Here is a 23,492-nt window from a genome sequence, read left to right as displayed (position 1 = left end):
AGAACGAGCAAGTCAAGGCGAAGGCAAGCTGAGTGGGTGCAATGACACATGATAGAAATCGGTCAATCCCGGGATTAGTGGGGCTTTGAGAAGTTTACGCCTCGAGTATTAGGTTCAGGTTCAAACACAATAGATGAATACTTTGTTTAAATCTCCAGAGAAATATCCACATCCCATAGATTTCATCCTAAATTAGACAATGCATATTATTTTAAATAGCTGTAAGTAAAATATTATCATTATTATAAAAGAGATGAATGTTGTGTACTCTCCATTATAGAGGCGACAAGAGTCTGATGAAAACGTACTTATTTAAAAATATGATGTTAAATGTCAAATATCAACTTTTTAGAAAAAGAGCTTCAGTTTAGCAATAATTACTTTTACAGTTCATCCGTATTTGGAGTTTATAGACCAAATTGATTTCCATGTGAAAGCAGGATAAAAGTGTTATTTTGCAGAGCACTCACCAGTTTCTTCAGGTGGGAGAACGTGACGGTGGTGCAGTTGAAGAGCTCCGGAGACAACCAGCCCTTCTCGTCGCTGCAGTGACGGACGGCAGTGCCTGCAGAAACACAAATAACAGAAAGGTCACCGTAAGTTGAGTGTTTCACAGATAAACAGCAGGCAGTCAAGGAAAACATTGATATAATAAAACACTTTATATATTGAAATACAAGCTGCTTCTACCTTATTGGTGAAGGTTGTTGGAGTGATTCAATCTATTTTTTATTTATTTACAGGTAATATTGTCCAAAGAAAATGCTAGAAAAAGCTGCTCTAAGTATGTGCAACAGTTAAATAACTTCCTGTCTTAGTGGGTTTCAACATTTGAAACCATGCTGACTAGTTCCGCTCGGATTCAGTCTGAGAAAAGATTTGATCCAAATGCAAAGTCTCTTCCAAAGCTATTGTTGTGAACGAAGAACTGGCTGAAGGACTTTGCCGGTTGGAGCTGAGGGAGGACGACGAGCGGTGTTAGCAAACACGTTCCCCACGGAGCCTGGGGTGACAACAATAGGGTTGCCATGGAGCCAGCAGTTACTAAGGGGGTAACCAGGAAAGTGACAGCGTTTTACTGAGGAACAGGTCGGTGAACTTGAGTCTGGAGTCACACACACACACACACACACACACACACACACACACACGAGGAGGAGGGCTGTTACCGTCAGCTCTTAGTGTATCTGGTGTTTTTCCAAGAGTCTCGACAGACAAAGCCTGAATGTGATTGGCCGGTGAGAAAGCTGTGCTGGATTAACGGACCAATCAGAGAGCCTTATTACTGTTTTTTTTTTTTTGTGTGTGCGCTTATATGACTTAAAATGCAATAACTTACAAACACACAGCCACACATGGAGCTTAATCCAACCTTTGTTACTCAATAACTGTGAATACTTTGACACGGTCAGCGATTATAAGCCAAAACATTCAGCGAATATCTCCTCACCAAGATAAATAAGATAAACTAACCAGCAGCTGGTCCGGTTATACATTTTTTGTAGATAAATCTAAAGAATCCTCAAACAACAATAGATCGGCCTGTTTTAGATGTAGAAATCTCTGAAGATGACTGAAAGACGCACAACACCAGATTTTAAATACAATATAATAACTCCCTTCCTCGCTTAGATTAAAATATTCCTGATTTCTGTATTTAATGTGGTCTCTAGAAGAAGGTCGTATTCCACTGCCCAAAAAAAGCATTTATCTTTGGACTACTTCCACCTGAAACAAGACGTTAACACTGTAAACAGGCTAAACACTGTATTATAACTGCTTGGAAACTCACTCAGGGACAAATACAATGTAAATAAATATAAATATCTTGAAAGTCAGCCACCAAGATGAAGAAATACAATGTTGTGTGTGTATAGAACTTTATATGTGCTTCTGAAAAACACAATAAATATAATAAATAATAAAAAACTCACCAATTGATCCTTTTGGACAGTTTATTGCGGCCGGGCGTCCAAATTTGGTCTTGGGCCACCAGATGCCTTCATCAAAGGCCTTGGGACAGCCCTCGTACACCACTGTGGAAGAACAGAAGCTTTAGATGTGAATACGGTTTTAAACATAATAAATTAAATCCCTCAGTGTTTGATTTACTCTTAAACTATGATGACACACAACTTCACCTGGTAAAACTTTGACTTTTGATCAAATAAACTCATTGTTTACACGTTCTAGTCTTCATGTACCAACTATTTTTCCATGTTTTTAGACACTTAACCTTTCTTTAAGGATCATTTCTCCTAAAACACAAGACATTCTGTCAGGACTAAAGGCTGTGCTGACATTAACCGCTGTGTTTGGCGCAGAGCTGACAGATCCTGCTATGGATGGTCACATCTCAGTGACCCGCAGGACATGACAAAGAAAGCTCTCGCTTCTTTCATTACGTCCATTTCCACTCCCTCACTCCTTGCTTGCATCAGAATATATTTGACCCTTTAGATCTAAAAATAAATGTCTTAAATGTACTTAATCAAAAATGAAAGAAAGATTTTTCTTTTTAAACAAAAGGAACAATGTTGTCATATTGTTCTGCGTGCATCAACAGTCAAAGCACGTTCTGAGACTCTGGAGAGCTTCAGGTCAAACAGTAAGCACATTGACATGCATTTTGCGTTCATGGGACTTTGTGGTTTTGTCTTCTATTCATGTCTATTGTATTGTCCCGCTGCCAAGTCAGCTCACGAGCCAGACTTGCCTCTTCTGCTTGACCGGGCGGCGACAAAGACGTGCAGTTAGCTCAAATGCAGCACCAGCAGATGTCAGCGACAATATTAGTCTCCTTTTGACACTTCATCGATTCATCCGCGCTCCCTGTGTGAACCTGAACATTTAAAGGGATAATACACCCAACAAAGTTTCTTGTTGTTGTTTTTAATCACCATCTTTGTCATGAACACCTCAAAAAAAAAATTTCAATTAGACAAGTTCATGGTTTCACTTTTATTTGACCATGTTTTGGAACACTGGACTTGTTATGTTTCAACTGTATGTTATTATTTGTTTGATGCTTCAGATACCAGTGGATTAATCTATTTAATGTAACTAAAAATGAGCTTGTTTGCACGGTATTGGTACATTTTCATAAAAGATCTAAAGACTTTTTTTCAACCTTCAGAGCCATTTAGGATTTTAATTTCTTGTTTTCTTGCTTTAAAATGACAGTTTCACAGGAAATATCACATTTTAAATACATGTAATTACTAAATGTATGAATTCACATACCCTCGCATCCAGTGGGCGTGACCTCAGCGAAGGGGTTATCACAGCGGTTACACTGGCGGCCGATGACTCCTCCTTTACAGGGACACTGTCCACTGATGGCGTCACATGTTCGAGACTCAGAGCCGATGGAGAAACACTCGCAGGGGTAACAAGTGTCCTCGCCGTCTGGCCGGTAGTGGTTTTCCTGCAGGTAGAGGAGAAGACATAGATGAACTATATTATATTTACATAAGCGGATCATCAAAAGTGAGATAGGAATATTTAGGGGCGGTTTGTCTCACTTAAAGTAAGCAACCTTTGCTGTAAATAATAATAATGAGGTGAATCTGAGATCAAGTTAAGTCTGTTGTTACCTTGCAGCGACACTCTCCGGTGGTCTTGTTGCAGTCTTTATGAAAGCCCTTGTTAATATCACAGTTACAGGGTCCACACACTGGACTGCCCCACCAACCTTGAGGACACGGCTTCTCCACCCTGTCATCAAAGACAATGACACATCAGTTAAAGCGGCTATAATTTACATTTCTTATTATAACAATGTATCAAATGAGACTGAGCCAATGTGAAAGGGGTCTAGACATATAATTGGACAGATTGTGGTCCCAATTCCTTTGGGGAGAAAAACAATTAAGTGTCATACAAAGCAAAGTGACGGGGGATCAAGTTTTGACATGTTACTGACTTGTTACTCCATACTCCATAAATTACTCCAAGTAGTTGAATATCTGTCAAGTTTATCTAAACGCTGTTTGTTGCCATGAATCTAGAATAAACTTCCTCAACACTTTAAAGTCAGTGAATCAGGTGTGACCCATTCATACACACACACACACACACACACACACACACACACACACACACACACTCTTTCTCTCTCTAGAGATGCGATCTCCGTCTGAGTGATGTGATCTGGGGACGAGCAGCAGTGTGAGGGCAGCAGTGACTAAACACCTATGGAGGATCAGTCAGGCATGGAGGGGGAATCCCACATCCTGCTTTAGAGAGGAAGTGATGCGTGTCATAGGGGTCAGAGTTCAGAGGGAAATGACTGCTTCTCAATCAGGGCCGGCTAATTCAGGTGTGCTCCCAGACAAGGCTGACAATGCAAAAACAACACACCGCTTTCTGCGCAGATATACAGACTTTCCAATTTCACCTAAAAGTTTGCTTATTTCTTTTTGATGTCTGATCTTACCTCTCTATCACTGTTTGTATTTGTCTATACTATTGAGCTCAGATTACTGAGTGATAAAGCTGCTCTTAAAGACTCAGGATGTTGGCAACATTACAAAAAGAGCACAAGCCTAACATAACTAAAGGAGATTAGTCCGCTTTGTCTCTGTGGGAGGCAAAGTCCATTTTTAGTCTGCTTAATTTTTAACATGTGGATACAAAGGACTGTGTTGGACAGAGCATTTGACATGTAAAGCTTACTTCTCTAAAAAGGCATAAGTTGTGATTTCAAGTAAAGATCTAAAAGGTAGAACTTTCAATAAAAGACCAATAAGATCATGATGTGTTACTGGGTCAACTTCTGCAGAAACACTGCAGCTCTATGGCACAATAAAATGTAATATGGGTAGAGTTTCTCCAAATAATCCTAACAAAACATTCTTTTTTTTCACCTGGCAAAACTTATATGGACAAGAAATGAAGGAATCTAGAGAGATTATCCTGGAACATCTTTTTTCACCTTATTATATCATAAACACAGGAGAGAAAAAGACTTAGATCAGATGTATAAAATGGATCACACTCACTCAGGGTACACATATAACATATCGAAAACACCAAAACACACACACACACACACACACACACACACACACACACACACACACACACACACACACACACACACACAGAGCGGAAGGGACCTTACTTGTTTTCACAGTACTGGCCATAGTGGTTCTGCCCACATTCACAGGTGTAGCCGTGGGAGGAACTTAGTTTGCGAACGCAGGTGGAAACGTGCTCACAGGGGTTGAGCTGGCAAGCATCGACACACTCCTTACCAAAGTACCCTGCAGGAGGAAGAGAGAAAGAGTGAGGAAGGACACTCAAACTTTACTCAGCGAAATGTAGAGTTAAATTTGAGTGAATGTGTTTTGTGCATGTGTAAATTACCTGGGTCACAGACACAGGTGTGTGTGCTCCAGTCATCGCTGCAGTGGCTGTTCTCAGGGCAGATAGTTGGAGTCGCAGGGGTCGGACACGTCACAGCCGTTTTCCACGCGGATCTTCAGGCCCTGAGCCATGTTCACGTTGGCGACATTGGTGGACGTCTCACCCAAACGCACGCCCTGGTGGAGAGCACACATTGATGATGATGAAGAAGAAGAGAAAGGACAAGAAGAAAGGGAACAATCAGGTGAAATAACTCTAGAAAGAAGTGGTTGAAGAAAAGAGCAACAATGTGAATATTTTGAAACACACACACAAACACTTACCTGTATGCAGCCAACAAATCCTTTGGTGACCTGGTTGCCCTCTCCAGGCAAACCTCCTAAATGAAGACTCTGCAGCTCCAATCCTGGGAGCTCATTACCAATCTCCACTGACCTCTGCTTAAAAACAGAGAATTGAAAATGAGAAAGTTAAAATCTTGACCCAAGTGTACATCTTTGTCTATTTCAGATGTAATTATCCTGTACCTGGTACAGGCCGTAGTCCAGAGACACAGAAGCCATGTATTTGATGTCCTTGCCGTCTTTAATGCTTCTCAGTTCCACCAGCAGATGGTGCCACTCCCCGTCATTGACGCGAACTTGGGGGAAGCTCAGTGACGCCACCAGCTGCTGCCCCTGCAACACCTCCATACGGACCTGTTGCTCACTCACCTGGATGGTCCATTCAAAGAGTATTTTAAGTTGATTACGAATAACTTACGAATAACCAGTAAAAAAGTTTGCACTATATGCTGATGATGATGGCATTCTTTTTGAAAAGATGTGCTGCATGCTGTATCTCACCATGAGGTTGATGGAGTAGTTTCCGCCATTGACCTGCATCAGGGTGCCAGAAGGCTGCCTGGTGCGGAACATGAGACCGATGTACCAGGGAACAGCGACGATAATGTCCATCTCGCTCCATGAGACCAGCGCCTGGCCGTCGAAGAACTGAGGAGACGGCATCACTGGACAGGGACAAGACAGGAGGAACAGAAAGGGGAGAAACATGATTAGAGTTTAGCATTTTAAGGATAAATCTGTGCAATATTTATATATGTATGTATATCAGATCACAGCTGAGAAGCAACGGTCTACAGGTCGGACTTCACAGAGTTCTGCTGAATTGCTACGAGACACTTAAACAGGAAAATGTAGCTGTTCCTCAGCTGCATATAAAGCTAAAGGTTTCAATATGAGTGAACAGCAAATAGAGTATTAATGTCCAACATAAGTATCCTCTTCAGAAACAGAAACAGAAAGTAAAACAATGAGGAGAGACAAGTAGCATCCCTTTCTTTGTGACAGGAAGCAAGATGGTTTATGGGAAAAGTAGTCTTTATTAGAATTTTGGCTTCAGACTTAATAGTTTGGTAACTGTGCTTATAACTGAAATTTGGCTGGTTATGATATTTTCTTTCCTCCCACTACTTTTTCATTTAGGATTACTACATAGTAATTCTTAGAAACACATTTAATGTCTAGTGAGACGTTCTGAAAATCCACAGAAAATCATGACAGTAAATAAACTCCAGTAGATGTTGAGAGAGAGATCAAGAAACACACACACCCACACCCACACACACACACACACACACACACATACACACATGCACAGCAAGGGTCCATCTTTCAGCACAACATACAAATGGTTTCCTTCTGTATAATCTCCTACATAAACCCTGTATGTTCTCAGTTCCCCAGGGCACATATTTCAACAGAAGCGTTCACAAATGCACACATACGCAAGCTGTAATTATGAGACAAAGCACAGATTTGTTACTGGTAACATTTCGCCACATTGGCTTTAGTCGGACTACTTTACCAAAGCTTAGTCACACATGAAGTAAGAAAAGTATCAGCCACTCCTTCATTACTTTATCAAGCTGTAAATAATAAGACAGAAAGATTCTACAGCCATCAAAGCGGATCAGTGAGGATGTTCTTAAAAGTGCTTTCAGCTAAATGTGAGCACGTTAGCATGTTAGTATGCTAACATGCTCACAGTGAAAATGCTAACATTCTGCTGTTAATGCAGGTAATATTTATCAGGTTTACCATCTCTGTTTCACTAAGAGATTGAGCAAAAATCTGGAAAGCGGTGCTAATCTCATTCCATAGATTCTGCTGGATCAACGTGAGGTTCACGCGGTTCTGTAAAATCTACAATTTGCGAACGGGAGAGCTTTGACCAGATCTGACGACTTTAACATAACCAGGCATGAACAAGTCTGCAGCCAAGTACAATCCCAACTGAGACTCATCATGTCTGACCTGGACAACCTTAACATTTTAGTGTAGTATGTTGAGGACAAACAAATCCTTTATAACGGCAACAGCTTTACAGCAAGTGTTTTGCAGTATAGGGTATTCAGCCCGAGTGTAATCTACTTTAACTTAGCGTGACAGAACTCACTCCTTGTCTTTTAAAAAAATGTTCCGAACAATTGAAATGTGAGCTGATAGAATTAGAAGAAAAGGTGGTGACTTCCACTGGAATTCAGTCTTTTCATGTCTGTCCAGTCTGGATGATTTTGGCAGCGTAAAATCCACGATAACAAATCTCTTGTTTCTCTTGTGGCAGATATGTGTGCGAAGCCTCAAACCAAATGTGTCAACAAGCGACAGAGTAGCCAAAACCTCTTCTCAGCTCGCTGTGATCCCGGCCCAGTTCAGATACTGGATACTGGCTAGGCGGCTAGCTCATAGACGAGGTGGCAAGGAGAGGTATTCACACCTTCACACATTGTTTGGAAGTTCGCCCCGAAGGAGGAAATCAAAGGTCTCTCCTTACTATAGAAGAACATGAGATATGGAGTGTAAATAACAACACTGGAGAGCTGGGATGCTTTTATTCTTCCTTACAAATGTAAAACCCCTCACTATCTGTCTATACGTATAAATACTGTATATAAGTCTGCACAACAGTAACAAGAGGTGGCAACAGAGACACATGGAAGACAACCATGGGGCCAGTGTGTTTGTGTGTGTGTGTGTGTGTGTGTGTGTGTGTGTGTGTGTGTGTGTGTGTGTGTGTGTAATAGGTTATGATAAGTAAGTCAGTTAGTTCTCGTCCTTTAACTCAGACCTGAGGCCATCTGTACTGCGTGTACAGTAGCGAGCAGAGACTGTGAATCCATTGTGTCTGCTGCATGAGTCAGACTGATTCACAGGAGGCGCTCCTTATCCCTTTTGATCTCACACACACACGCACACTATTACCTGGAGGTCCACGAGACACACACTGTGCACTTACTGTAGGTAAACACACACATGTAAATACAGACCCCCTTGTTGACTCTATCTTGAGAGATAATTCTTCTTCTCACCTTGTTCACAATTCTTGCCTCCGTAGCCGATGGGGCAGTCGCAGCTGTAGCTGTTCCACTTGTTGACACACACTCCTCCGTTCTGACACACGTTGTTCACGCAAAAGTTTTTCTTAGCTGGACAACCTTGACATCAAACACATAAAAGAAAAACCGTGATCAACATCTGTGTGTATAATGTGTGTTTCTGTTTATGGCCTGCAGGAGTGCAGAAACATTCATCTTTAAATATAATAACTTTATCAGCATGCAGAATGTCTCACGACTCAGTATTACTACAGTGATGTCGAGCACGACTTTAGTTTACTAACCTGCTGTCGTGCCGTTGTTAGCGATGTAGCTGGCCAAGTCGATGGGTTTAGTGTCGATGCGGAGGTTTTGCATGCAGCCCACAAAGTCTCTGTTCCTGACCGGGAAGTCTTCGGGTAGGTTGGGAACTCCGCCCAGCAACAGCGGTCCTGTCAAGTCCAGTGACCTGCAGACAGAAAATGGATCAGATCAGTCAGGTGTGGACACTCACTGATTCATCTTTACAGTAATAAACACATATTTTGACTCTTAGTGAATAGATAATACAGAACAGTGCTACTAATATGTATCATAAATAAGGAATATGAAGTTCACTTTCATTCCTTTGTGCTTGTGAACTGCCGATGCCACGACTTTACACCAGACAGGGCGACTGAGTTAAGACGTAATTGACATTTCTGAAATAAGTTTCCAATGTTTTGAGCTGTCACAAGGCTAACTGCCACCGACACGCTGACCGAGTCCAGCAGGTCATGTAGCAAGCTGCTTACACCTCGAGCCTCTGAAACGCTCAACATCCAACACCAAAGGGCTGGTAGGGACTTCATTTAATGCAAAGCATGTGAACATGTGGCTATGACGTGTGAGTCTTTGAGTATAGATTTCACACCATTAGGAAAGATGTTCTGGACTCTGAAGCTAAGTTAATGTTTCTGTGTCAGCGGCAACAGTACTGGTCGAGTTCATATATTGTAAATACTCCTGAAACCTACAATAAAAGATCTGTGGCATCGAATGCTGCACCCATTTAAGTGTTGATTGAAATGTTGCTAATTACGGTTAAAGAAAGCTGAAACTGAAAGCCGCGTAGTTTCCCGCTCTGTGCCTCAAACACACAGGGAACATTCTCCACAGCAACACTCCAGGTGTTTGTTTGCACCACATTATAAACCAGAGTAATATATATGTGTATATTCCAGTTAAAGAATCCTCTAAACGCCTCTCAGCTACTGTGACCTGTGCAACAAGTTTCCGGAGGAATGTAACCTCATTAACTCGTTTTAGAAGCTCCCCACCCTCTGCAAACTAAATGTGTCTCAGCATGCTACTTCTCCATAAGACTCATTAAAAAAAGTCTCACGCGATAAACATAAAAAATCATTAGTGTGTGGTGCACAGTAAGTCGGATTAAGCCTGTGTTGAGGTGAGCTTTAAGTGTCTGAGGACGTGTATGACAGCAGAGGCAACGAGGATGAAGTCAGATTAAAAGGCAAAAGGAGGAGAAGGTGGTAGAAGGACAATCGTGTAATCTGTTGTAATGAAGGCAATTTGATGTCCCAAAGTACAACATGTTTACCTGTTGGTCGGACTAGTTTGTGTGTCGAGTGTGCATGCGATGGGTTGGAGGTAATGAGTGTAAAGACAAAAGCCAGGTTTCCATCGAAATGTATCGCAAATGTTAACTGCATTTTGAGAAAAGCAGCTAAAGAAAGATGTTTCCCTGCACCAGCGTTATGATTATTAGGAGTTGTATCTGCTGAGATGAGCAGGGAGGTGCTGGCGCCATTTGTCCAGTCGGAACACCTCGCAGAAGAAGAGGGTGCAACAGGATGACGTAATTGAAAATGTGCATGAAAAGGTGGAGAAAGAAAGACTGCAGCTTACTTCTTCTGGCCGGTCTGGGTTCCTTGGGCGGCGCAGGAGTAGTTGCCGATCTGCTTTCCGAAGCGAATGGCCATGGAGATGTCACAGTCGTCCACGGCGACAACAGCCACCTTTTCTCCAGAGGGTCCATGAGGGATGCCCAGACGCCCAATGTTCGGCTGAGAAATAAAACAAAAGAAAGATTACATCATCTACAGTTATCTGAGGATACACTTTTACTTCTGCTGTTGTCCGGGGATACTTTGAACTATAACACCTGAACACCACACTGTAAAGTAAAGTGATGAATAGTTGAAAAGGGATTGTATTGTACTGGTAAATCTCAACTGACTCATGAAGAAAAAACTTTAATACTTTCTTTCTTTCTTTTTATTCAATGTGAAAAACTTGGCTGAGCTTTGGAGTTCGATCCGTGCAGGTCAGAGCTACACAAACAATGTCTATCTGACTTTAGCCGACTTGGAGTAGAAGTTCACAGGCCTCTCTTGGCTTATGACGACAAACAGCCCATTGTGCATTAGCTTGCACATAATAAATACAAAGTAGGCTAATTCCTCCATCAAGGCCCGCGGCCGACAAATGCTGATCTGAGAAAATGTGGATCAGCTTAGAAAACCGGGCCAGCAAATCGCTTTAGTTTCTCTAATATCTAACCTGAGACCGAAGTTCAATGGAGCGTTTCACTCAACAATAGTGGGATTGGAACAGGAAGCAGAAGGAATTTGTTTCCACCAATTAAACAACACCTCTTAGTCATAAGCCTGAAGTAGAAGACAGGATGTTGCTAAAAATATGAGCCATTATCAGAAAATAAACTTTCATTCTTTAGATTAATAAAGTTGATATGGCAAAGTGCCTTACAATAGATATAACATGACTACAACAACACACAACAATGAGACTACAGATCCCAGGGCAGTGTTTACACGAGGCTGTTTAGAGGTTTGACAGTTTGAGCGAGTACAAGACTTTAAAACCACTAAGTTGGCGCATCTACAGTAAACAGCTCAATGTGACTAAATGAAATCATTTACTTCTTTACAGCAGCTCTTCTCTTCCCTCATATGAGTTTGAGAAACGGAAAAGAAACGGAAAAGATGGAGAAGGAAAAAGGTGAGGCATGCATAGAAGGACAATGTGTGTCCATGTGTTCTGCTTCATAAATAGGATTAGAGTAATGAGATACTGGTGGGGCTCTGCAAACAAAGGAAGAGGGAAAAAAAGAAAGCGAAAAATAGAAAAGAAAGAGCGACGCACAAACATAGGGAAGTTCACTGACCAGAAATAAGAGCCCAGAGGAGAAAGACAAAGAGAAACTGGCAGACGGGTAAGAAATGAGCAACAGAGGGGGGCAGTGTCTTCTATTCTGGCTCAGGTGGGCTCCAGTCCGGGCATATTTTCCAACCCACAGGGAGTTTAATGCCGCCCCGCCCTTCAACATGCCCTGTTTCCACGGATTCCACCGAGAACACTTTCACACTTTCCATAAAGACGAACAGGAAGTCCAACTGAACAACACGCCAGCTCTGACGCCAGCGCTGCTTTCTTCTTTCTCTCTCACTTCTAATCTATCTTATTCATCACTCAGCTGTGGGAGCATGTGATCCCTTTGATGGGGACGTGTGACAGTAGATAGCGTGGCAACTTAGAACTTAGAAGTGTAGTGTATGATACTTACAATTAATGTACATTAACTTTGATGCAATCCAAGATGCAAACATCAACATCAAAAAATCATTATTTTGCTTTTGTTTTACATTTCTATTACATTATTCAATTTTTTTAATTCACAACACACTAAAGTAAATTACTCCAACTATTCAGTATTTTTATTTAATTAATGTTTTATTATTATTAATTAATTAATTGTTTAGTCTATAAAACTGTGGAAAACAGAAATAAATACCATCACAATTTCGACATTATCATCATCAAACTTATTTTTATTTACTATAATATAAGACCAAGAAAAGCAGATTTCACAATTGAGAAGCTGGTTAAATCAATTATTAAAGTAGTTGCGGATACATTTTTAAGTCATTTAAGAATTGCTTTAATGTCACTTTATTATTACTGTTTTCAATATCAAACTGTTAAAAATGGTATTCAAATATACTGAGTTGATGCTGTCACATGCTTCTCCCTGTGTCAGTAACCTATAATCACCTTGTATGTGGGGCATGTATAGCAATCATGAGAGTAGGAAAACACACCTCTATCCTGCCGCCCCTCTGTGTATCTACAGGTGCCTACTTGTGTTAACCCTAACCCTCCTGACATCAACTTAATGACTAAAGGAATCCGGCGTTGCAGGCGGCCCATGTGTGAATAAGGAAACTTGTTTTTGTCTCCAACAGTTGGCGGAAGTCGTATAATTCAAATCAGAAAAGCCTGTGATCAAGGGACTTGCTCCAGTGAGGGGAAAAACTGAGAAAGATCTGCTTTTGTTCAGAAAGCAGCTTCAGCCTGCAGCTGTAAGAAAGTCTGGCACCCTGCAGCCAGCAGAACAATACGTGCCTGAATACAAATAACCAAAGTGTTCAAAGATGCTCAACAGCGCTGGCTTTCTTTCCAAAAGGGAGATGATGAAATGGATATCAATCTCACGTCTGTGCGTCAAATATTGATAAATATATTTTCCAAAATGTCAAACAATTTAAAACAAATTGACAAATGTGGGTCGAACAACAACTCAAATTACTTTTCAAACCAGTGGGGGAATGAAAATGAGAGGGAAAGTACAATAACCGTATAAAACCTTTTCAAGGGCAACAAAAGGTAATTTGTGTGATAAAGGGAATCCTTCAGTCTGTGACTCTTCTGACAGACGAACCTGGAGACTGATTCAAATCTTATCCTCTCTTTTGAGTTCAGTCGAGCGAGGAAGAGATGAGATAAAGACAGGAAGCAAAACGACAGATACCCAGATATCGTACATTATGGACCTGCAACACAAACCTCGCGGGGGTGCAGCTGCTACATGTGTTGATAACTCAGACGTACACTTAGGTACACACTGTGTAAGTGCTGCATGTGTTATGGTGTAATGTGTATGTAATATGTAGTGAATAAAGGAGCTAGTTCATAACTCCAGGCTCATATGGAGTACACGTGATAGTGTAACCAATGTCTACAAAACATTTAGTAAGCACTTAACTCCACACACTTTACACATGAGAGCTCTTCACTCTTTTCTTTTTAAAAGCGTTATCCTCTGTATCTTTATTAAAGTGCAATACTACACCTTTAATGGAGCTTCAACAAATACAATTATTTTAGGAATAAATTATAAAATATATTCTTTTTTATACCAATTCAGAAAGCCCATGTAGGTCATTTTATTCCAAACATGTGGGAATAGTAAAATAGAGATTTGGCCATATTATTAGAATAATATTGGATACTTAAAATTATAAATGTACATCATTTCACACAAATGCTTTTCCATCTGCTTGGTGTATTTCCATGATTTTTGCTTAAAGTCTTTATGAATTCCCTTTTAAAAGACTCTTAAATCTCTGCACTGGATGCCATGTGTTAATTGAACGTTGGCGTTTAGTTGGCTGAGTGCGTCTGTTCGCTGAGTAACCACGGCCGCTACAACTGTATATGGTTTCAGGCTTCTTTCTGACCCTTGCTGCACTTGGCCCAGTCTTTGAGGGGCCCCATGAGAGCCTCTCATTTACCCTCTGCCCGACTCTGTTGAAGATCCCCTCTCTCTCTAACGTGTCGTCTCCAGGGGCGATAGGCTTGCTGCAGCCATGGTAACACACTTGATCCGCACAGCAGGCCACAAAGACAAGGAGGGCAGAGGACACGAGCGGACGGAGGGGCACGCACACACACACATGCACACACACACACTCACACACACACAGAACAAAAACTGCAACATACGCCCAAACGTCCCAAACACTGCCACATGCAATTAAAACACCACAACAATATCCCGCCTACACACAGACACAGGACATCCACACACACCCTCTCCCTCCCACCACCACCGTACTGACGTCTCTATTAACATCGGGCTGCCTGTCAAAGCCGACATGATAACTCAGCCAGCCCTGCGGCCGGGATCATTGAGTTACAAGCAAAACACAGTTCGACAGTTTAGACAGAAAACATCGTAAAAAACTGTCAAAGCGAGCAACTAATGACAGGAAATATGTGTGTGTGTGGGTGCGAGGCAGGAAGTGGCTAGCGGGGCTGCAGGTGGCCACACGGTTCATTTTGATTATAAAAGGAAAAAGCAAACAGTCTTTTATTTTATTTGGGCTGGCCTGAGGAAATGCCATTGTTTCTCTGACTCTGAAGAAAATCACACTTGATGGATATTTGAACATGTGATCTCCTGATGCTTGAAGGTGTGTGTGCTGTGTTCCTCTGACATGAGGTAACACCACACCAGAATATATCCATCTCCTATATCCAAGATCTCTTTTAGTGCAGCAACATTAACTGGAGTCAAAATAAAGATGGGCATTGAACCAAACCCCTATCTCTCTTAGAAGTGTGTGTAAGTTTGTGTGTGTTTGTTTGTTTGTTTGTTTGCATAATTCACACATCTAGGTTTACATAGCCAGAAGGCAGGTGAGATAATGTGGACATGACAGAGTCTGTTGCTGCCAGAGGGATGATGGGACACACTAGCCTGTGCATGACAGGGCCAAAAATCAACTTTGCACACTCACACACACGCACACTCACACACACACAGTTCCCAGAGGCTCTACACTAGGCTACGATGTCTCATGTTCAAGCCTATATGTTACCGCTGTCTTCATCGTCTCTTCACACTTCTATCCATCAGTGTAACAGATGGGCAGCGGACATTGTTGGCTTGTAGCTTTCAAGCAGCAAAACAAATGTGCGGACGACACGAAAAGTGAAGTAAAGGTAACCGTATCCTTTTTGGAACGGCTTGAGAAAATTCTCTTTTACAACTCGACAAACATGGCCAACTGCCTGTACGCTGACATCAACGGGGTTATCTCCTGATTCAATGTTTTCATCCACTTGTTAAAGCATATTGCACTTTGCTTTTTTCCCCTTTTCCTTTTTTTAGATCTAGTTTGATGATTTGAGGCAGTTTTGCATGTTAAATCACAATTTATCTGGTAATTAAACAGGATGCCATTGTGTTACCACTTTCTAACTTGTGACATAATGAGGGCAGTGTGAATTTGGACGTTTTTGTCGATACTATGTTGCACCAACATTTAAATGTCAAAGCTCATATCATGCAGTACAATTGTACTGGGAAAGTAATCTCCTATTTAATTCTTGGCCAGAAAAGAACTGAACGTTTTTTCTTTGTCAAACTATCTTTAATATAGCAAGCAAAAAGCCGTTTTTAAAAGTTCATATGAATTATGGATGTTACAGTCTTCTGTTGCAGTAAAATATGCCTGGAAAAAAAGAAAGGTACTTTAATTCCTACAAATTTGAAATGCCAAACAAGTATCTACATCTGATCTCTGAGGCAGCAACCGCCGCACAGGGACCATCTAACCATTATCTAAACAGCCTCGTACAGAGCACAGCATAAAGCAATTAAAGCTCCCTATGAGTGATGCTAATGTGTAGCAGTAAAAGCAGTGGCACAATAAAACTGAACTTGATAGGGATAATATAAGAGATAAGAGATAAACATTAGTGGAAAGAGATAAGATGAGGAGACAGAGCGACAGGGAGGAGGAGGGGGAGGAGGAGGAGGAAGGTGCATTAGTGCCAGGAGGATGTGGTTCTAAACTATATGGACGTCTTCTCTCACTTCATTTTTATCTCTCCTTTTTTCTTCCCCCCCAAATTCCACTGTCTGTCTCTCTCAACGTTAATAAGAGGTTTAGGTCATGCTAGGTGAAGTGTGTGAAATTTGCTGCTTTCAGTGACACACACACACTCCTCACATCACAGGAGAACGAGAAAGGAATGTAAATGTGAGAGAAGGTGAAGAGAAACAGATAGACATGAGACAGAGAGAGAGAGAGAGAGAGAGAGAGAGAGAGAGAGAGAGAGAGAGAGAGAGAGAGAGAGAGAGAGAGAGAGAGAGAGAGAGATGTAGTGGGTTAGCTAGTCATGTATGAAGGCGTTCTGTAGTGACAGATTGATCTTCATTCCTCAATGACACAGTACTGTAGCCTACACATCTGCTGCTCCTGACCGGGAACTCACTCATCCACACAAACACACCGACGTGTGTGTTTAAAGTAATATCTGCGTCTTTATAAATGGCTTCAGAATCAGATACCTGTATCTCAAGGCTAACTAGCTAATTAGCTCAGTCCCTGAGCGCTAGCTGCTGTTAGCTTGCTAGGTGTAGCTACATTTTAGCCACAATACTGTTCAAAAATGTATTATGAAATAAGGATGCGTTCCATTCGTACTGGCACGTGGTGCAAACCCGACCTCAAAATCCAAGATGGCTGCTCTGCACATCAACTTTTAGTGCAGACACATTTACAGAATTAAATAACTTTATTCTTAAATAATATAATATGTGTACTATTAATATTTTCTGCATTAGAGTAAATTGTTTTACATTTTAACCACACACACACACACACACACACACACACACACACACACACACACACACACACAGACACACACACACACACACACACACACACACACACAGACACACAGACACACACACACACACACACACAGACACACACACACACACACACACACACACACACACACACACACAGCCTAAAACCATTTGGACTGATATCTCACTGCATTATTAGATTAATTCTCCAATTAATACCAAGCACTGAGACACATTAGGGATCTTAGTGTAACACAAGAGAAGATTAAGGATACAATCTCAAATTAAATCCCTTGAACTGAGTTACAACCTAAACAAGAAGCCTGTGAGCCCAGAAAAACTTGCTGTCCGTGTTCATTACAAGTGCCATCACTGACGATTTCTGAGCGTTGTTAATCCTCCCTGACAGACTCGGAGCTTCAAGCCGCTGCACCGCTGCCAAGGAAAACACATTCACTGCTCACCGGGTCTCTGCCCTACCTGCCTGCCAGCCTGTCAACTGCCAAGGCTCAGACATGTTTAGCTCACCTGAACAAACCTCAATGGAGGAAGTCAACGAGAGCTGAAAGATGAAGAAGTTACTGTGTCATTTCTGCTGTAATACAGCACTGGTGTATTTTTAGATATGTGTAATGTGTCCAGTAGGTAGAGAAACAGGGAAAGGCAGAGAGACCGCAATACTGATGTCACAAAGTGGGGCCAGACCCTGACCTCTGACTCCTCTAGAGAAACATTAGACATTTAATTTAACAGAAGAGTGAGAGCAACAACATGCAACACCAGGCTGAAGCAGAAAAAGATTGTTTTGCACATTTTTTATAGGTAACTAGTGGCGTTGTTGACCAGTAGCAGCGCTACAGAGCAATGTTTTGACCCTGTTTTCTTAATGACTTTACCAAGAAGTCGAAAACAGGAGAGATAGAAGAAAGTCACATGGGAACTAAGTCCATACACCATCTACGGTCAAACTAAAGCAGAAAACCACACCAACATCTTCTACAGCCCTTTCTATAGTGCAGACCAGACAGTAGTCAGACTAAATGAGTTACACCCTAGTGTTAGAGGCCATGTTACCTCTGTATACCTGAGCTAAGCATGTACAAGAGTTAGTCCAGTAGACTGTACAGTACTAGAAGCAGAGCGACTACATGAGACCCCGGGGGAAGAAAGCACCAGTGGGGACTAGGCTAGAGGTCAGAGGTTACCTCCTTCTGATTGAGCTCCAGCCAGGCAGTATAGAGCGGTAGCCGCAGAGCCCCACTGGAGTCCATCAGACTCCCCCCTTCCTGGGAGAGAGACACCGTAAGAGAGAGACACACCGCATTAGACCTTCAGCCCACAATCAAGCCACGTCACTATATGTGTGTGTGTGTGTGTGTTGGATGATTGTGCGTATTTATGTTGTTATGTATATGCATGTTAAAGTGTTTTTCTCCAGTTCAAACACCCATCAATGTACAGCACAGCAGCAGAAAGACCAAAATCACAAAATAACACAAAGTAACCAATCGACTTCTGCGAGACAAAATTACTGTTTTTTTCAATGGAGTCTGGTGGCTTTTGTGGAGCTCAGATGGGAGATGACTCGATGCGGGAAGGGCTGTGTGACAGGAAGGTAAAGTGGTAAAAATATTCTAAATATAGCGTACATTTAAACTGACATTGATGTTTGCAGATGGGCCTTTCTCTTACATTAGGCTGCTGCCCCTGTCCACAGCAGGACATCTCTTAACTTCCATCTCCTGTAGGTAATACACTGACTATGCATAAGTACCTCATACAACCCCACTTCAAACAATCTGAACTATCCCTTTAAGACTGATACAGTGTGCATGTACTGTATGTGTATGTACAGACAGAGGCACGCGGGCTGAAGTGTCTGTGGTTGGATTTGCTACCAGCCAATTTGCCAACAGTAACAACATCCATAAACCATAATTCCTTCCTGCCCACTTCAAATACACCTCTCCTACCACCTTACACAATAGGCCACAGCTCATGCACCGCCGCCTTCGGACAAAGATGTCTCCAGCAGATTTATATCAGGCTGTAAAATACTATGCTATGGGAAGAGCAGGTGGAATTTACAGCTGGGAAAAGATAAGGAACATGCATGTGAACGCCACATGTCAACATATGTAGTTAAACTACATTGACACAACATGTAACTGTATGTGTTTCTGTGTGACCTTAACAGTTTGAGGTCTGGGGAAACCTGCGTCAAGAAGAACAAAGAATAACATGGCTCCTTCCTCCAAAAACACACCCTGCCGGGGAATGTGGAGTCTGGGGCTTCACCTCAAAGAATAACTAGTTAACCTTTAAAAAAGAAAAAACACAAACACCCCACATCTGTGCTCAAACACATGATGTCACAGTCCCTCATCCCTATGCTGATGAAGTGTGTGAGAGTGTGTGTGTCACCATGACACAGTCACACACCTAATAAGGCATGTGTCTGTCCTTTTGAGTCTTTACGGCCACCCTGGAAATCCACAACAGGCTTCAACTATCAGCAATAAAACTGCAACACAAGTAGATGGATGGCAAAACCACTTAAAGGCAGTGTATATATTTCAAGAGCAATTATCCACTGCATGTGTGGAAGAGTGTGTGTGTGTGTGTGTGTGTGTGTGTGTGTGTGTGTGTGTGTGTGTGTGTGTGTGTGTGTGTGTGTTCGACTGCACATCAACTGGAAACACAATAAGCCCTAAAACATCAACAAAGAGGCAGAGAGAGAACACAGAGAAGCTGTTTATTTCATAGCACAGATCGAGATAACTCTTCAGAGCAATTCCCCTCGTGACGACTTGTAACATTGATATTCATGCAGAATCTACAACATTTTGACACATTCGCTTTCATTTGGAGTTGTGTTTATGTCGTGGATGCATATTTGCTCTCTGTTTCGGATCTCCACCCACTCCTGAAGACAATATCCGGTCCTTTAGCTGCTAACTTTGTCTGTCGGCTGTTCTGTGCAGAGCTTTTTTTGCTAAAAATGATAATGATGAGAGCGATGATAGTGAACTAAAACAGCATGCAAACCATAAAAACAAAACAAAAATTGCGTGATTCGAGTCACATGATCCATTGTTAAAATAAAAATATTGAGTACAGCATCTTAAAATATGATGTCTCTATCTTTAAATCCCCCTTGCAGTCTAGAATTACTGTAATCCTTTCACTGATGCAAAATTATGAACAATATTGCAGCAAGACGTGACCTCGTATGAGCCAACAGCTTTATAAATACAGCCGAGTGGTTGAGTTTCAGCCCAGCAGCGGTGGAATGCAAAAATACACACACAGTATATTCAAAAAGTACTTCAAGCTATGCTGTGAAGTACTTTGCACGTATGTTCTGATGATTAAAGCGCTGCCATGTAAACAGCACCAGAGTGAGAGCCAAGGAGGAACAGCACAGGCACTGAGAGTGAACTTTTGGTACTCGCTGGTGATAAGATCAAGCTAAGCCTGTCTGAGAATGCTGTCTACACACCCTCGCTGTAAATATCAGAGCCCATATCAGCCAGTGTAACACTATTAACATGTCTAACATCAAGTGTGTGTGCAGCATTTAACTGCCATTAAAAACACACTGCAAACACACAGGCATGTCATGTCTGCAGTCATGCGCTGCTTCACTGAATTTGGCACCTTGTGGATAGATCACATGGAATTTAATTATAGTTTATTCATAGCTGGGATTTACAGTTAATTGGTGTTTAACTCATAATCATTTTTTTCATACTTTATTCTTGTTGAAAGATTGCCGGTGAAATATGAACGCAAGTGTGATTCTTTCTTGTTTATCGGTTTGAAATCCTACGAACCAATAATATCGTCCTGGAACTGCAGGCTTATTGGAATAGATCATAAGGGATGCAGCCACAAAGTCATATCATCCGTCACCACTCTGACCCAATTTGAAAGGGTTTGCATTATGTATTCATACTTAGATCATCGAATCACCACAAATGGAGAGTTTGACGTGCAAAAGCCACTAAATGCTGCAAATTAAATACTTGATGTGATTAAAAGTTTCATTTAAAGTTTAACAAAATAAGTGTACCTCATGATCTAACTCGGTGGAGGGAGTGTATTCATTGTCGATATACATTTATACTTTGAGTTAAAATCTTTCTTTCAAGGCAAAACCTCTATGACAAAATAATTATGATCTGAAATGGAACTGTCATGGATTGAGTTTATTGTTGTGGACATGGTAAAGTTAAATGGAAATAAAATAAATCAGGCTTTTCTGTTCTGCATCTATTTCATCCTGATGAAACACACAGGTGCCCTGTCAGATATAATCATGATACGACTGACATCCTGCCCAGTGTCCAGCTAAATAACAACATTTCCTGCAGTCAGCAGACATCAAAACACAAGACAAACCCTCCTGCTGCTCCATGAACACCCATCCATGTTCTTTATCTGTGTTTATCTGTGTGTGTGTGTGTGTGTGTGTGTGTGTGTGTGTGTGTGTGTGTGTGTGTGTGTGCGTGTGCGTGTGTGTGTGTTTCCTGTTTAGATGTTCCTTGCTGACACAGTCCACTGTGTTTGGGACTCTGTACCAGGGAATTTCAAAAATGTCTTTATTCTTCCACTTCCATTGTGTAACATCTCTAATAGCAGTACGGGCATATGCACACATTCAAATACACACACACACAACACACAACACACAACACACACACACACACACACACACACACACACACACACACAGTAGCTTTCTATTTGTCTGCCCCCCCCACAGATGCACTGACAGCTTTCCAACCGACCTAGATCTCTGCGACAATGGCAAGTCCATGTCTGTTGTCATGCCAACCCTCCCCCCGACCTTTGACCTCTGTTTTTTAGCAGAGGCACCCTCGGTTCTTATAAAGAGAACAGCAGCGGCTTTAAAAGAGGGCACCCATACAAACCTGCACAACTTCAACCGCCTCATCATCTGACCCAATAAATCACCGTATGTGCGTGCATGTGTGTATTGTGTGCATGTGTGTATTGTGTGCATGTGTGTATTGCGTGCATGTGTGTATTGTGCGAGCGTGTGTATTGTGTGAGTGTGCCGTTGGGACCGTTAAAAAACAACTGGGGGCTCATGTGAGACCAACAACCCTGGATTGGGTTGCACGCAACAGCTAATGTACAATATTACTAAGTTTCACAAGTTGTAACATAACTGACAAAAAACAAGGTTTTTAGGGGCTAATAAAATATAATATTACTTTGTGTTATTCAGATATGCATAAACGGAGAAACAGAAGTTTCAGATGATGAAACTATTCTAAACAGCATTTTGATAAAGTGATCAACCTCTTTAATCTAAAGGGTCATATTGGGTCTATTAGCAAGCTAACATTAGCTCTGCACATACAGTAGCGTGCCTTCATTCACATCCATACATTCACATGTCAACACATGGGATCTATTGTGAGAACATTACTGCTTTCTGCCATATACATTTCAACTAAACCCTCCAGCAACTGATGTGGGATTAAATTACCATCAATCCGACTTCTGATCATTCAACACATGAAGAAAAGCTGACCCTGTGTCAGAGCTACAGTCAGCGTTGGGCTAATTTAACGGAATGTGTCACCAGCTTTGCAACTCACTGGTCTGTATTAAGACCGACATTAGTGGAACACACACGTCCCCTGCTTTACACGCTAATACCACTAGAATACACTCATAATACCGCTGTAATACATGTGTGTTTGTGTGCGTACTACTTGCACCTGCATGTAACCGCAGTCAAGAGGAAGCCTGTAGGATCAGTGAAGCTAAATAAATCAGAAAAGTAAAGTGCACAGATCTGCAACACAGCAGGAAATCTGTTCAGACGTGGAAATGAATCTCTTGTTCCATGGAGACGTCCGTACAAATACCAGACAACCCAATGCACAAACAAAACAAAGAGTCTTCAGTGACAACAGAATAATATGTGGGGTAGTTAGGGGCCTTGCAGCGACGTTAACAAAGCACTACAAGGTTTAAGCTATTGTCTCTAGCATCATAAAGGCAGACAGCCTTAAACAATAGGTACACATGTGACCCTGCGGCTAACACGCTACAATACGGTAGCCTCATCCCCTTTGATAAAAACGACCCCACCAAGTATGCTATGGGCTATATAGCAGGTCACAAGCAAGAGGCGAACAAGCTGTGAAACGTGAGAAGGTTTGCATTGTAGGCTCGCGTTAGACCAAGAAACAGAGGGACTTTTTAACAAGTTGTAAAACACAGGTGCTGCTGCGGCTT

The 23,492-nt window shown here is 41.7% G+C and overlaps 1 protein-coding gene across 1 annotated transcript in view; it reads right to left on the bottom strand.

Annotated features, from left to right (window-relative positions):
• The window catches only part of celsr1a (cadherin EGF LAG seven-pass G-type receptor 1a), a 74,647-nt gene that overhangs the window by 11,708 nt on the left and 39,447 nt on the right, over positions 1-23,492 (bottom strand). Inside the window, 13 exon segments of the mRNA XM_029462155.1 lie at positions 471-565; positions 1,935-2,036; positions 3,244-3,427; positions 3,597-3,717; positions 5,126-5,267; positions 5,371-5,443; positions 5,445-5,546; positions 5,694-5,807; positions 5,898-6,083; positions 6,216-6,379; positions 8,741-8,866; positions 9,052-9,215; positions 10,655-10,812. Of these exon segments, the coding sequence (XP_029318015.1) occupies positions 471-565; positions 1,935-2,036; positions 3,244-3,427; positions 3,597-3,717; positions 5,126-5,267; positions 5,371-5,443; positions 5,445-5,546; positions 5,694-5,807; positions 5,898-6,083; positions 6,216-6,379; positions 8,741-8,866; positions 9,052-9,215; positions 10,655-10,812 (1,731 nt within the window).

Source organism: Cottoperca gobio, chromosome 23, assembly GCF_900634415.1.
Source record: "Cottoperca gobio chromosome 23, fCotGob3.1, whole genome shotgun sequence".
In the NCBI taxonomy this organism is placed as follows: domain Eukaryota; kingdom Metazoa; phylum Chordata; class Actinopteri; order Perciformes; family Bovichtidae; genus Cottoperca; species Cottoperca gobio.
This window is presented reverse-complemented; position numbering and strand designations above follow the sequence as displayed.